Below are 15,230 nucleotides of genomic sequence, written 5' to 3'. Positions count from 1 at the left end.
GAGTCAGTGTTTGGTGCAAGATTAAATAAAATGCACCACCTAGTGGTAATAACTGAGACAAGCAAGTGATGGCCTTTGACTCAGTTATTACTCAGTTACTACTATTTACCTTTTCCTTTACATGGTTCCCAGTAAATGCTCGAGAATTTAATTGTGTGAATGTTTTTTGTGAAACTAGGATTAAATTCAGAACAGGTCCACTAGTATTTATAGCAACTAAAAGTACAGACATATTGGCTGGTTGCCCTTTGAAGCTCATTGTCAAGGGGGATATAAAGATAAACTGCTGCTGTGCTACTTGATTGAAGATGTCACAGCAGCAGACATGTTAGTACCAACACATTTTACATGGGTTCAACCTTTGAATTTTATAGTTTGCATTAAAACCTAAACTTGCTCTGAATAAACGTACATATGTTAAAAAGGGTTTGTGTAAATCATAATAAAATGATTGAAATGCAAACAATCAAACAAAATGTTTCATAAATGGATTTTATCCTATTCTTGTGCTACCAGTGGTCCTGTGCAGGCCAAGCTCACTAATGAACAATGCTGAACCAGGCTGCTGAATCCATTTCCATTGTGTACACCTGTGTGTGCTCTAAATGACCTTTATGGAAATAGCCAGTGACTCTGACTAAAGAAATTAAATAACCACCTTTACATAAACTCCACCCACTAATTTTTTACACATTATGCTTAAATAAATTTCATCATTGTTCAGCATGACTCAAACTATTAACTACTGTTAATTAACTGCTATTGTCATGTTTTTATAGTTCTGTTATATGGGCTTAAACAAGATTTGGATACACCAGATGAGACAGAGCTGAGATTGATATAAAATATGATTTCAGTTTAAGGAAGTTAAATTGTTTAGATGTTTTTTTTATCTTATGTATTTTATCTTGTTTATTTTTAGAGAGATTGTGCTGAGTTTTTAACAACTTAGGCGTCTCCTCATGAGCCTAAATCTACATGTAGGTGACAGTAGTGTGACAGTTTCCCTCCTGTCCTTATAAAAGAAGCTCAAGTTTGAATTTTTCTATTTTCTGTCTGCACTTTTTTTTGTGTGTGTGTTGTGTTGTGAATAAGTAACCATACTAATAAAGAATTAGTCCAGTTGTGTGTTACATTAACGTCTGCCTTAACTCTTTCCACCTTGGACACCTGCTAGGCGTAACCCTTGTTTGTCTTTTCTGAACTGAGTGGTTTCTGTCATATTTCAGACCTGCTTTTAGAACAAAGTGACTTGGTGTGCATCACAAGTTATTAAGGGTGGCTCTGCCTAACTGGGGACCCCACTGGAAAAAGCCTGAAATTTTGCTTTTTGGTCTTTATTTGATACCGAGGTGTCAAAACACACCATTAACGATACAGGGAAGGAAGAGCTATGCCAGACTTGGAATGACTTTGTGTTGCGTTACTGATTTATTCCAAACTCTTGGAAAACAAACTCTTCATAATTGGTTCTCTGATTGTGCTCCTGATTGGAAACTCATCTGTCCTGACTCTTTCAACAGTAACACCTCTTCCTATAGAATATGCTACACTATCAAGCAACCAAATGAAATGTTAATTTCTGACACGCAACCCTCTCTTTTACAGCCCGCTCTTTCTGCCAGGTGCTACAGCAAAGATAAACCACTTGTGCTGCAGCTTCTTCACCCACATTATACAGTTTTATTAGCTGCACTCATCACACTTTCACGTCAACTGCAGGCATATGGTCCAGCAATTTATTTTGTTTATTTCATCTATAATTAAATGAATTCCTCTGGGCTCACTAGAGCTAAATATAAAAAATATATCAATTTAGATGATCATAATTTGTACTTTCAACATTTTAATGGAATTAAAATGATGATGAGATAGTTGCGTCATCATTTTATTCAGCCTTATAAAAGTTTTTGTGAGGTGTACAATTTGAATTTTAGTAATGTCTATATCAAAGAGAGAAAGACCCCAATATTTATTAAAAACAATACTTTAACATGTGAATAATGGGCAAAATGATTTACCAAAGTCACATTACATAATTCAACACTGCAGAGGATTCTGTTTCTACATTTTGCACTATGTTAAATAATCTCTCTTTCAGCAGTACTACGGTTGAGCAGCGCAGGCCACGGGTTTACTGTGTATGGTTGTGGAGCGTTTTGAATTAAAAGCCCTGTGTCATCAGTATTGCCGAGATGTGCGCAGCGCTTTAACGGTTTTGTATTTTCAGCAGATTCCCTAAAACACAAAACTCATCCTCTGTGATTGGTTGTGGCTCAGCATGCTCCATTGTTCCATCAGCCCGTTTGTTCGCTTGGTTTCCTATGCACAAACAAAACTTTCCTGCCATCCTGGGCAATATTGGGCTCCTCCGTGCTTTGACAACCCGAATTATTGGAATCTCTGACTTTTTCTAAGGGGAAAAAGAGGTATGTGATCAATATGGAAACATAGTGCAATTAACTGTATTTCGTATGGAGTAAGAAAGAGGTTTTTTTTAATGTTGTTTGAATTGAGCTCAGTGGGTGAATCCTTGTTTCTCTTAAATTTCACTTCAATTAAATTTAAAACAGGGTGGAAAAGCCCACTTTATATAAAATATTTAAACAATATGCCATGTGTTATGGATGCACCACTGAATCTAGATGGAATAAAATTCCCGAGCTCGTGTGCATCATTTACACACTGTTCACTGTGCCATGTTTGGCAGACTTGGGTATAATTTAACATAAATATATGTGGCTTTGAAAAATGTTTATCAGCCCTGCATGTGCTTTTAAAGATATAGACACTTCCTGCTGCAGCAGAGTTAGAGGTTAATGATTTGTCAGATTGAGCTTGCTGCTTGTCCATGTCTTATAAGAAGGTTCTTTTTTTCTTTTTCATATATATGCAATCAGATCTGTCTATAGCTCCAGCATCTTATTTGTGGCATCCTGCTGAATGTATTTAGATATTGTTTTATTCATGCCCACTGTTACTCCTCTCTGTAACAGGAAGTACTTGCTCTAATTGGTATAGCCGGGGCTCAGATGTGGTGGTGAGGCCCTGACCTGTTTTCTGTCTATGTGTCAGTCAGTGTTTTTTGGCAGGATGTACAGCTTCATGGGAGGTGGGTTGTTCTGTGCCGGAGTTGGGAACATACTCCTCATTGTCTCCACGGCAACTGACTACTGGATGCAGTATCGGCACTCCAGCAATTACATGCACCAGGGCCTGTGGCGGTACTGTGTGCCCGGGAAATGCATGACACATACAGACAGTATTGGTAAGACCTGCTGGTTGTCTTACACTGCATGTCTACAGACAGGCATACCCTCATTAATATGTCTTAGTTTGCACACAATTAGTCCAGAACCTTGATCAACACTGGAATACTTCCCCTCTGGACTTCATGAGTATGGAGGACCAAAACTTCCAAAATAAAATAAAATAAAATAAAGGACTTAATGAATAAATTAATGTTACAATAAAAGCTGAAAAAAACAAATAATAATTTATTTGTTATTTAATAAATATATTTTGTTATTTCCAATTGTCACTATGGTTACTTCCTTTAGAGTTGATGGGTATGGAGAACTGAAACCCCCCCCCAAAAAAAATGTATTAATCAATAAAATAATTAAATAAATGACTCTCTGACTAAAGAATTTCACAGTAAATGAAGAAATAATTCATATAGCCATTAACTAATTGTAAAATGTCAAAACATTTATGCTTTAAATAGCACCTGCAGTTATTTATCTCTAAAATTAAGTGGTTAATAACATTTATTAATGAATATAGATGCATTCATTTTAAAAACATTTCCCCTTTCCATTTTACCTTTGTTTGGAATAATATAAAATTATTTGACTTAGAAACCTGCCCTGAGAAAACATCACATCTACACTTCTTTATGTGCACACATAAAAACTGTGCATAGTCCAGACAAACTGTTTTATTTGTTGGCAAACATTTCTGAACCTAGTGTTGATCGACAAAACCCTGAACCCACAACATATTTTGATGTTTGGTAATGAAGTAGGAATGCGGGGAGTGATGTAAAAAGAGCATTAAAAAATAAGGGAAATACTTCAAAATTGAAAATAATATAATAAAGACATGAAAGGCTTGCATTGAATTATTTATTCATTTATTTATGGCTTTGGCACTTTCAGTCCTCCATACAGTGGGACTGCGAAATTGTGCTTCCACCTCAAGTAGGTGCGAGTCACACTAGTGGCACAGATGTTTTTAGGAAATCTATTTTCGGTGGGGAGCCTGTATGTGAGATTTCATCATATGCTTTTATTTGCACCAGCCACACAACATAAAACAGCTTTCCATTTTCTCTTACTTCATCAAATTTTTTGACATGCACTAGATGGCAAGCTAGATCTGTCTCCTACATTAGGACAAGCAAAAATACAGGCGAAATATAACTTCACAAACTGAATGTGTAACAGAGAATAAACATACTTCTAAAGTCTGCATTTATTAAGTCTGGCCTGTCTTGCTCTGGCTCACAGCATACTGGGATGCCACCCGGGCCTTCATGATCCTTTCCCTGCTGGCTTGTTTCATTGGCATTGTGATTGGCGTCATGGCCTTCATCCACTACTCCTCCTTTGACGGGTTTGACAAGACATTTGCAGCTGGCATCCTCTTCTTTATCTCCTGTGAGCTCCTCACATGCAGTCATATACAAGCTTTCCTGGTATAGCAGAGAATTAGCACCTCCAGTACTTATGCTATCTTTTTGTGCAGGCTTCTTTGTGTTGCTGGCGATGGCTGTATACACAGGGGTGACGGTGAATTATTACGGCAAACGCTATGGCAGCTGGCGATTCTCCTGGTCCTATATAATGGGCTGGGTGGCAGTGGTGCTCACGTTCTTCTCAGGTTTGGATCTCATGATGCTTTAAGTGTTGAGTTATGTGTTTTTATTTTATACTAAACTATTTACCCTGCCCTGTTTCCAGGTATCTTCTACATGTGTGCCTACCGGATGCACGAATGCCCAAGAAACTCTAACTCGCGCTGACCTGCCGAACACTTCAACATATGTTCTCACACGTGTACCAGCACTGGTCCATAACCTGCGACCAGGAGGAACCAATACACCCCCTTGAACTTTCCAACATCTTCTTAAATAGTCAAGACTAAGCAAAATAAATGAGAAAAATGTTGTTGCCTGTCTTGTCTCTGCTCTATCATTGTGCACACTATCAGGACCAGCAAATAAACTTGATGGTAAACTACCCACAAAAACACAAAGGAAGCCTTGAAAAACTACAAGCATATCTGCTTAGTCATCGGCTTTGATGCAGTTTCAGATTTAAACGTGAAGGTTGAAAGCCATGCCTGAGAAAACACCCCACAGTGATGCTCAATTTTCACAGGAAAGCTTTGAGGTTATGAATAAATGACTCGGAAATCATGAAAATATTTCATTTTGTTTAATTTAGCTAATCGTTGTGCAATAAGCAACAGTTTTAGCTTCATATATCAACCCAGAAAAACACTGGGAATGCAAATGTGAACCATCTTAACTTAAAGGAACTTCACTGCCAAGAGAGACTGTTTATCAATAAAGTCACAGTGCAGATACAGCCTTAAGCCTGGCATACAAAACAAAGTTTAAAAAAGATGAAGAAAAAAGTCAAAACAGTCAACAGAGAACGGAAGTTAATGTTTTGAGTATTTAGATAATGCTGCGATAACATGAATGGTGTTACTCTCACACGAACATTTCAGGAGCAAAGGGAACAGGCTCATGCACATCTGTTCAAGCTGCGGCTTAGTCGACCTCCTCAATGGTGGGGCCGGAGGATCCTCCTCCTCCAGGAGCGGCACCACCTCCGGGGAAGCCGCCAGGCATCCCCCCTGGAACTCCACCTGCACTTTGGTACAGCTTGGTCATGATGGGGTTGCACAGCTTCTCCAGCTCTTTCTGCTGATGTTCAAACTCATCTTTTTCTGCGGTCTGTAGAAAAGTTACAAGAGGGACTCAAATGCAAGTTTATCCTGAGCATTTATTTTCAAGGTTTCTAATCACAGATCAGCACAAACTCATACCTGATTTCTATCCAGCCAGCTGATGACCTCATTACATTTATCCAAAATCTTCTGTTTGTCTTCGTCGCTGATCTTGCCCTTCAGCTTCTCATCCTCCACAGTAGACTTCATGTTGAAGGCGTAAGACTCCAGACCGTTCTTGGCAGCGACCTTGTCTCTTTGCACGTCGTCCTCAGCCTTGTACTTCTCAGCTTCCTGGACCATGCGCTCGATGTCCTCTTTGCTCAAGCGACCTGAGTAGCAGAGCAAAAAGATGGCTTAATTGCAAAGGACTCGATTTCCACAGTCAGGATACAGCGCTACAGTTTACTTCCTAGTTACCTTTATCATTGGTGATTGTGATCTTGTTCTCCTTGCCGGTGCTCTTGTCGACTGCAGACACATTCATAATGCCGTTGGCGTCGATATCGAATGTCACCTCAATCTGTGGAACCCCACGTGGGGCTGGCGGGATTCCGGTGAGCTCAAATTTCCCCAAGAGGTTGTTGTCTTTTGTCATTGCTCTTTCACCCTCAAACACCTGATGACAAAACATCAAAAAAGCATTTTCAATGTTTCAGTCTTCCATTTAAGTAAACAAATGGAAGAGGGGACTGAGGTTTTAGTTTTACCTGAATGAGCACACCAGGCTGGTTGTCTGAATAGGTCGTAAAGGTTTGGGTCTGCTTTGTGGGGATTGTGGTGTTTCTCTTGATCAGCACAGTCATGACCCCTCCAGCAGTCTCGATGCCCAGAGACAAGGGGGTCACATCCAACAGTAGCAGGTCTTGCACATTCTCAGATTTGTCACCTGCCAAGATGGCTGCCTGCACAGCTGCAAAAAAACAAACAAAAGTGAAACCAAGTCTTAAATGTTGCTCATTAGTAGCTCTGTAGTGCAAGACAGTTGTTCTATTTCTAAGCACACAGGGGCCATACCTGCACCGTAGGCCACTGCCTCATCAGGGTTAATGCTCTTATTGAGTTCCTTCCCATTGAAGAAATCTTGCAGGAGCTTCTGGATCTTGGGAATACGAGTAGAACCCCCCACTAGCACAATGTCATGGATTTGGGCCTTATCCATCTTGGCATCACGGAGCGCCTTTTCCACAGGCTCCAGGGTTCCTCGGAACAGATCTGCGTTCAGCTCCTCGAACCGGGCTCTGGTGATGGAGGTGTAGAAATCGATGCCCTCGTACAGAGAGTCGATTTCAATGCTAGCCTGAGTGCTGGATGACAGGGTGCGCTTGGCCCTCTCACATGCCGTGCGCAGACGACGCACTGCCCTCTTGTTGTCACTAATGTCTTTTTTGTACTTGCGTTTGAACTCAGAGATGAAGTGGTTCACCATGCGGTTGTCAAAGTCTTCCCCGCCCAAGTGTGTGTCACCCGCTGTGGACTTCACTTCAAAGATGCCGTCTTCAATTGTCAGGATCGAGACGTCAAATGTGCCACCGCCCAGATCGAAGATGAGAACATTTCTCTCTGATCCAACCTAAAAATTTTGCATTTAATTGTAATTTGTAGATTTAAGATAAGATAACCTTTATTAGTCCCACGCGTGGGAAATTTGTTAAGACATATGCCCCGTGTGAGGCTCGAACTCACGACCTTCAGATTATGAGACTGACGCGCTGCCTACTGCGCCAACGAGGCCTGAGGATTTATCACTTCTTTTTTTTTAAATTAGGGCTTTCAACACAAAATCAAAATACTCTACCATACCTTTTTGTCCAGGCCATAAGCAATGGCAGCAGCGGTGGGCTCGTTGATGATACGAAGGACATTAAGCCCAGAAATGGTCCCTGCATCTTTGGTGGCCTGGCGCTGAGAGTCGTTGAAGTAGGCAGGCACAGTCACTACGGCACTTGTTACCGTCTGGAAAAAGAAAACAGTAGGTTAGAAATTTTAATAAGACTTTCAATGAGAACTGTGATGAGCAGGTTTTTCGAGTTAATTTTAAACCAGGAGGTATCTAGGCTGTTAAAGTAAACATGACACAAGCAGTGCAGTCTACTGTTGACATTTCTGTGTCTTGCTGGCAAAGAGAGACTTAAAATAAAAGATTATAAATCTTTTTGTTCAGAAGTACCTTGCCAAGGTATGCTTCTGCAATCTCCTTCATTTTAAGCAGCACCATGGAGGAGATCTCCTCTGGGTAAAACGTCTTGGTCTCACCCTTGTATTCCACCTTTACTTTGGGCCGTGAAGCATCATTGATCACTGTAAAGGGCCAATGTTTCATGTCTGACTGGACAACGCTGTCATCAAACCGGCGTCCAATGAGACGTTTGGCATCTGGGAAGCAATAAAGGATTAATACGCAGAAACATCACAGCTCATCTTCTATTCTTGACTTTTCTAAAGAAAAAAAAAAGCATACCAAATACTGTGTTGTTTGGATTCAAGGCCACTTGGTTCTTGGCTGCATCACCAATCAGCCTCTCCGTGTCAGTGAATGCAACATAACTGGGTGTGGTTCTGTTTCCCTGGTCATTGGCAATGATTTCCACTTTGCCATGCTGAAAAACGCCTACACAGGAGTAGGTAGTGCCCAGGTCAATACCAACTGCTGGTCCCTTGGACATGGTTCCTGAGAATAAGATCATTATTTATAGTTGGTAATCACAGACTGGCACTAAAGTGACAGTGTGGATATGTAACAGATGAGTAACTTAAGCTCTATCTAAGCACTGGTGGGGTGGGGATACCATGATGCACTCTTGTAGTATGGGGTAATGAGGCTATTATCAGAGTCTGAGCTGTTCAAACAAATGGTTTCAGTGAAAGTTAAGTCCACCACACCTGTTACTAGGCCTCCTCCTTTCTGAGAACTTGGTATTAAGTGCCTTTATTACATTAACAAGGGACGACAGGAAAGCATGGGCCTCTTCCAAGAATAAGGTATTTGGACACTTATAATCAAAATCAAAATTTTTATCTCTGTGTTTTTAGTGTGCAGACTGCTGCTGGTCTAACAAGAATGTGCCATCCAAAATCACTTCTAGTGGCCATTATAAGAAACTAATATTCTATATTCTGTTTTATAATCTCAAAAATATAAACTACAAAAGGGATTCTATCAATACATTTCTGAGTGAAACTACGTGGAAAACGTTGGGAAAACAGATAAATAGGAAAAGCCATGTTTACTGTTGCTACAGTAGCAGATTACCAACACACTGTAATGATACCCTAATCTTAAACCACATGGGAGGTCATTATAACAAACTTTTCATGCCAGTGGGTGGGTGGGTTCCTCCTGTGGGGCATGCTGCCAGTAGTGGTGCAGCAGAAATGTGGAGACTGGCAGTTTGATAACAGCCAGGGCTTTATGGCTTGGGTTAGCAAAATGCAAAGCAGAGCTGATTGATATATAAATATATATATAAACTGATTAGTCTCTCAAAAAGAGCAAACTTAATAACTTGGATAAGTGGTAAAGCCCCAGTTCGGACTGTGATTAACAGTGGGTTGATTTTAGCTATGATTTATTACAGTCTGCATGAACATTCCTATATTGATAAAGATAATGACAGGTAGGTTTTAGCTTGCATTCTTAATTTGCAAATTGCACTGACTGCTGTTTATACTGATGTGCTTCGCTAACACTGTTTATGGACACTGCAATGCATTTGTTTTGGGAGTGATGACGGGAAAGAGTGACTGTGCAGCAGCAAGTCCATGCCAATCTATCAGCAGCAGTGCGAGTGGGCGTGCCCTTTCATATTTCAGAAGCCTGCGAACTTTCTGGATCTTTCTTCCCACTTTATGCAACTTTAACGCATATTAGAAACTTCATCCCGACAGTTTTGGGTAAGAGGGAACATGCAGCAGCAGTAGCAGTTTATACCTGTTGTTTGTCATTCTAACTGTCAAGCATCCTATCGGTTAAGCTAGACTTAACATGCATACTTAAGGATGTGTGGCAGTAAGATAAGCCTAATAACAAAACAACAGCAAACAAAAGCACCAACTAGCTTAGATTACCACACTGCAGCCGTTAATGATGTTAACGTGACGCTAACCACTTGAAGTTAGCATGCCACACGCTTCTCCTCTCTATACTCACCTCTGTTGTTTTCCTACTGTGGCGCAGGTTGCCTTCGCCCTGAGTGACTGGGTGTGACGGGTCCTGATCCCCGCTATCAGTCAGTAGTGTGTGTGTATGTGTGTGGGAGCGGCCGGACCTCCTCAATATTATTCCCACTCCGAACTCTCTAGAACACAGGAGGAGCGATGCTGGCCAATCCTCTCCCGTCAGTTTCGACTGCCTCGACCAGCGGTCCAATTAAAAATACCGTCAGCAGATTTCCAAAGCAGTTGCTATCAGGAAAATACAGAGTGAAAAAAAACTAAAGTTGAAGTTTCGTTTCTAGCAATTACTAGCAAACACACTGAGGAGAATGACCCAGCAGTGCCAAACAGTTTCTGGTTTATTCCACAGGTTCCCGCCTCAGGTACTCCTGAAGGAGTTATTTTCGTTGCTGGAGTTACCTGATATGGCGTCCTGGGCAAAAGTGACCTTGTGGGCACCTTTTCCCTCTTTGTTCAATGTGCAAATTTGCTAGATTTAAGCACACAAACTTGTTATCAGTAGTCTTTGGGTCATTTTAAAATCTTTCACGTGTTACAAATATTTCTTGGACTTGAACTATACCTAATTCAGCCATTCACACCAACCCGCTTAATTTCACTGGTTGATTTTGCAGCATTTAACTTTTCAAAGCAAGCTTAATTTTTAGATCCTAAAAAACAGATCTGACCAGACCATTGCATTAAGCTTGATTAAGACTTCTCAAGGAAAACTATCATTCGCTCATGAGGAGGTACTCTTCAGGTTATGTGGAAGGTTAAAAGGAGTTTCCAGGTACATTGTAAGAAGCATAGTTTTTTAGGCATTAGGCAACAAGTGCGCTTGTTGCTCAAAAAGCACACCAGTACTATATACACAAATAGTGAAACACTACCATTTTACCTCAGACGCACAGCTAGGCACTGCTCTGTTGTGCTGTGCGCTTCTGCGATCTGATACTAAGTGAATACTTGGCCAGTATTGCCAATACCAATACTGATACTTCTAACTTATAAAGGTAGCTTATGTAGAGAGCAATGTGTCATGACGTATGAGATGAATCATCATCAGTTTTCAGGTTCTATACACATTTTAATGAACACTAAATAACTGTGATTTACACTTTTCAGAATAATTATTTAACATAACAAACACAGCTTTATAGATATAATATAAATGACAGTATAATATAGACACAATATAGACACAATATAGACATGACAGTCAATACAGAAAGGTTCTGAAATTTTTCATACTGAATTTTTGAGGTATATTTTTTCATTTCCCCATGATTCAGTCAGCTACATACTGAAATTAGAGGCTAGAAACAGAGTATCAGTCCTATCGTGCTAGTATCGATCTGATACCAATATCAGCTTTGGTACCGGTACTATCAATATTTAGATCAATCCATCCACCTCCACTGCTCCAGGTGAATAGGCCCTCTGACGTTATTTCTGCCTCCTCAGATGTGGTCCCCACTCTGCCACCAAGAGTTCAAACTACCCCACTGACAGACTGATATATGTATGAAAGCTGCTGTGATACAGCTTCAACTCCTGGATGAAACAATGAATTTCCCCTGCTGCTGCATTCTTGTAAAAAAATTGATTAACTCGTAATAAATCTCTTTTTCTTCCTTTTCTTGTTTAGAAACATCAGTACCTGCTCACCATCACTCAATGTCAAGAATGTCAAGAAGGGAAGAATTTTCCCCCGAAGTACAATGTGTATATTTGTTACACGACAAGGTCAACATTTCTTTTCCCTCTTATAACCACAGACCCTGAACATGCAACACAATGCAACCTATACACAAGAGTACAATTACACAATACAGTAATACGATTATGCTTGCAACTCATATTGTTTATTATATATATACAGCTAGAATCAGAACATTACATAAACCTGAAGGAGTCAAACACACTTTAAAAATCTTCTGGTGTCTTTTTGGCACTGTATTTAAAGCTTTAATTGGTTTTGCACCTCCTGCCACAAGATCATTAAAGTCTGCTTCCCAATCATTCTAGACCATCCTGCAGCCCAAGCTTATTTCAAAAAGGGCATCTTTGCTGACCTCGCACCAACATTCTGGAATGATTTCCCAGGTGACCTCAGAAATGCATCAACCTTGGCTGTCTTTTTTTTTCTCCAAGCTTTTGGAAGCATTTGTTTTAGGAGTCTAGACTGTGGTTGTGGTATTTCATGTAAATAGTGTGCGTGTGCATAGCAAGAATTTTTAGAAACTATTTTATTTTAATTATTAAAGTCCAGCTGCCACATAGTTTAGTTTCAATACCCATAAGTGACAGGTGCCCTTTAAAATGTTGTCCTTAATTATTTTTTTGTCATCTTAAACATTTCCAGAGAACCATTCTTCTTGTTTTAGTTTAGTTTTAGTTAACTATAATAACTTTGGTCTCAGTGCTGGAGGCTTTATATGAACAGGAGGAGTGCACAGCTTATCAGAGGGCCTCATTGTCTCCAGGGTCCTGGGCATGTGTCCACTTTGCCCACATAACAACACAGTGTCCTGTATCTAGTTTATATAAGCCAGTTACATAAGCCAAAAATATGTGGCTCTGTAAAGGATGAGATTGTCACATAATTACCTGATAGAAGAGCAATAAGCAATAGTTAACTTCTTGCATGAGCCCTTAAAAACAAAAACAAAACCCTTCAATGTATTGTATGTGTTTAAGAGGGAGTTAGGACATTGAATTCAAGTAAAATACAAAGCACTAATAAACCATAATAATACTACTCATATCTGGTCTTCAGATCTTGTCACCCTACTGCAATGTTGAATTCATCAAGAGAGCTGTCACTCAGCTCCGCTGAGCAGAAAATCCCAATGGATACTATGACCCTATGAAGTATTTTAAAACTTTATTATGTTCACCTGGTGGTTAGAGTTTACAAATTAAAATTTTGCATATAAAACATGGTGACTTTACATTACCTTCCAGTTTCCAGTAACAGTATATACAGTCATGGTAAAAAAAAAAAAAAAAAAAAGCACACCTGTTGTCATTTCAACAGTTATCAACTAAGATCATTGCTGATGTCTTTTCTCCTTGACATAGTTAACACACAACTAAATGCTTTAGTCAAAAGAAGTGCCAAAACAACTGCTTTTAGGTGGTCGTACTTGCACGTGCTCAATTAATCAAGTACATGTGATTAGTGTCATCTAGCTGCTACTTATTGTCTTAATTCCACTCTCTTAATGGCAGCAGTAAGGGTGTACTTAGTTTTTCACACATTACTTCTGCATTTTGACTTATTTTCTGTTAAAAAAAATAATGACAATAACCCCATTTTGAATGTTAATCTGAGGTTGTATTTAACTAATTAACTATGATTTTTATTATATCCTGATATGTAAAACCTTAGAATTGACGGAGTGTGTACTTTTGTCTCACCAGCCCCACCCTCACCCACCCCCCCCAAAAACTGCTCTAAATGCTAATATTACATTTTAATTTTTCTTCTGGAATAATTTTATTTTATTTTATTTTTTTAACATTGTAGTATGCTATGGTACAATTAATAAAGTAAATATCAGAAAGTGAAAGAATATTGCTCTTTGCAGTCTGTGAAGTACAGACTGAACCAGAAAGCATTTGCTTAACCACGCCTCTATGTGCCATTGCTAAATAAGTATTAAGGACACTGCTGGAGGCTTCCTCTAAAGTACACAACCTGAACCAACACCTAAAATTTATGTGAGAACAGACACTGAGATCAGGGTGTAGTTCTTAAAAAAGCACAAGTGGGTCACAGATCATCAAGCTTTATAAAAATAATGGTAAAAAAAAATCCTGGGATTGGTTTACCATTTTCAGTACAGTATGAGCTAGTGCTATGCTCTGAGATGACCTTTTAAACAAAAAAGGACACCTCCTATGTTACAAAAATGTTATGATACTGCTCAGGTGTTGCATATATTCATGACTTTCCTATAAAGCAGGGAGTAATTGCAGTCAGTAGGTGTGGTGCTAAACGATTCAATGCTTTTAGATTAATTTTACCCTATAAAGTTACAATTATAAAAAAAATCTACATATTTGAAACTATCATTAAAAATAGAACTAATCAGTTCATTTGCATTTTAAAATAATGTAAACCATGTGAAATCTGACACATAATAAAAGATATCAAAATTTTTCTAATTTCTATATTTATACAATATAAGCCCCAGGATGTATGTCATTTACTGTTTAGGGCACAGCCTGCAACAAGCTACACAAAATTCATCCCACAAGCCTGTAACAAAGTGTATCCATATGCTTGCATCAGTATTACAATCATGGAATATAGAAGCTATACAAAAATATGGTAAAGTAACATATATAAATTTACTTATATTTTCGATTACATAATTCAAGGTATGCACTGTTAGGGACAGTATACAATTTTTTTGGATAAAGTTAACAACTTGACACAACACTGAGAAAAGAAAAATGATTATATTGTAGTGATCGTCATAGACATATTCTTTATTTAACATATCCATGTGTTAAAAAGACATTCTAAGTAATTATAAGTCTTACATTTTATTTTAACATTTTTTACAAAAAATCTCAATGTTAAATAACAATTAGTGTGGACCCAGTGGACAAAAATACCTTGCTTTTTGCACTCAAGCAAAAAGAAGCATGAAAAGCATGAAACACGTGTCATTTTGTATTAGAGGAAATGGAAATGTGTTACAGCATAAGTTGAAGTTTACAACAATTTTACAACAACTATAAATGCGATGATTGCAACCAAAGCCTGTCTGAACTTCATCACTGGAATCAACTTTATCAAGACCACCTTATTTAAATTGGTATTATTTACCTTAAAATGCTATTGTGTGACACTGGTAAACCCAGTTTTACCATCTGATTGTGGCTGACCCATTTGAGAAGAGAATATGAAATGAAAGTAAATCAACTTTGACTTGGAATTTTTGAAATCTGTCAAGTTCCCAAAAGCTAACACAGGTTAAGCTGAAAGGTAAAGTGTGGACCAATAAGAGGACCATCAGTGAACATTCCAGGCTCTGACTGAGCAGGTAATACTAGTAAATGTATGTACTACCCTGTCATATACTGATCCTGCTGAT

The 15,230-nt window shown here is 38.9% G+C and overlaps 2 protein-coding genes, 1 long non-coding RNA gene and 1 other non-coding gene across 5 annotated transcripts; 2 read left to right on the top strand and 2 right to left on the bottom strand.

Annotated features, from left to right (window-relative positions):
- The first annotated feature begins 2,217 nt into the window (after nt 1-2,217).
- On the top strand, nt 2,218-5,705 carry lim2.3 (lens intrinsic membrane protein 2.3). Of its 2 annotated transcripts, none has more exons than XM_003455055.5 (5): nt 2,218-2,429; nt 3,080-3,268; nt 4,512-4,661; nt 4,750-4,884; nt 4,965-5,705. In XM_003455055.5, exons 2-5 carry the CDS (start codon nt 3,094-3,096, stop codon nt 5,024-5,026), a joined length of 522 nt encoding a protein of 173 aa, XP_003455103.1. In that variant the 5' UTR covers nt 2,218-2,429; nt 3,080-3,093; the 3' UTR covers nt 5,027-5,705. The 2 variants fall into 2 exon arrangements, with proteins under 2 accessions (XP_003455103.1, XP_005459647.1); XM_005459590.4 differs by having other exon boundaries at nt 2,222-2,429; nt 3,076-3,268.
- On the bottom strand, nt 5,427-10,479 carry hspa8b (heat shock protein family A (Hsp70) member 8b). Its single transcript, XM_003455056.5, has 9 exons — nt 10,112-10,479; nt 8,423-8,632; nt 8,132-8,337; nt 7,765-7,917; nt 6,979-7,534; nt 6,672-6,874; nt 6,382-6,580; nt 6,061-6,293; nt 5,427-5,968 (listed from the first exon to the last, which is right to left on the bottom strand). The coding sequence occupies exons 2-9, from the start codon at nt 8,625-8,627 to the stop codon at nt 5,783-5,785; spliced, it is 1,941 nt and encodes a 646-aa protein (XP_003455104.1). The 5' UTR covers nt 8,628-8,632; nt 10,112-10,479; the 3' UTR covers nt 5,427-5,782.
- Nucleotides 7,623-7,695, bottom strand: trnam-cau (transfer RNA methionine (anticodon CAU)). The gene has a single exon. It is a non-coding gene; the product is annotated as a tRNA-Met (tRNA).
- Nucleotides 8,639-12,705, top strand: LOC102077226 (uncharacterized). The gene is made up of 3 exons (XR_267158.3): nt 8,639-9,855; nt 11,768-11,865; nt 12,148-12,705. It is a non-coding gene; the product is annotated as an uncharacterized LOC102077226 (long non-coding RNA).
- The last annotated feature ends 2,525 nt before the right edge of the window (nt 12,706-15,230 follow it).

Source organism: Oreochromis niloticus, linkage group LG14, assembly GCF_001858045.2.
Source record: "Oreochromis niloticus isolate F11D_XX linkage group LG14, O_niloticus_UMD_NMBU, whole genome shotgun sequence".
Lineage (NCBI taxonomy): Eukaryota > Metazoa > Chordata > Actinopteri > Cichliformes > Cichlidae > Oreochromis > Oreochromis niloticus.
Note: the sequence above shows the minus strand (reverse complement) of the source record. Positions and strands in the feature narration are given on the sequence as shown.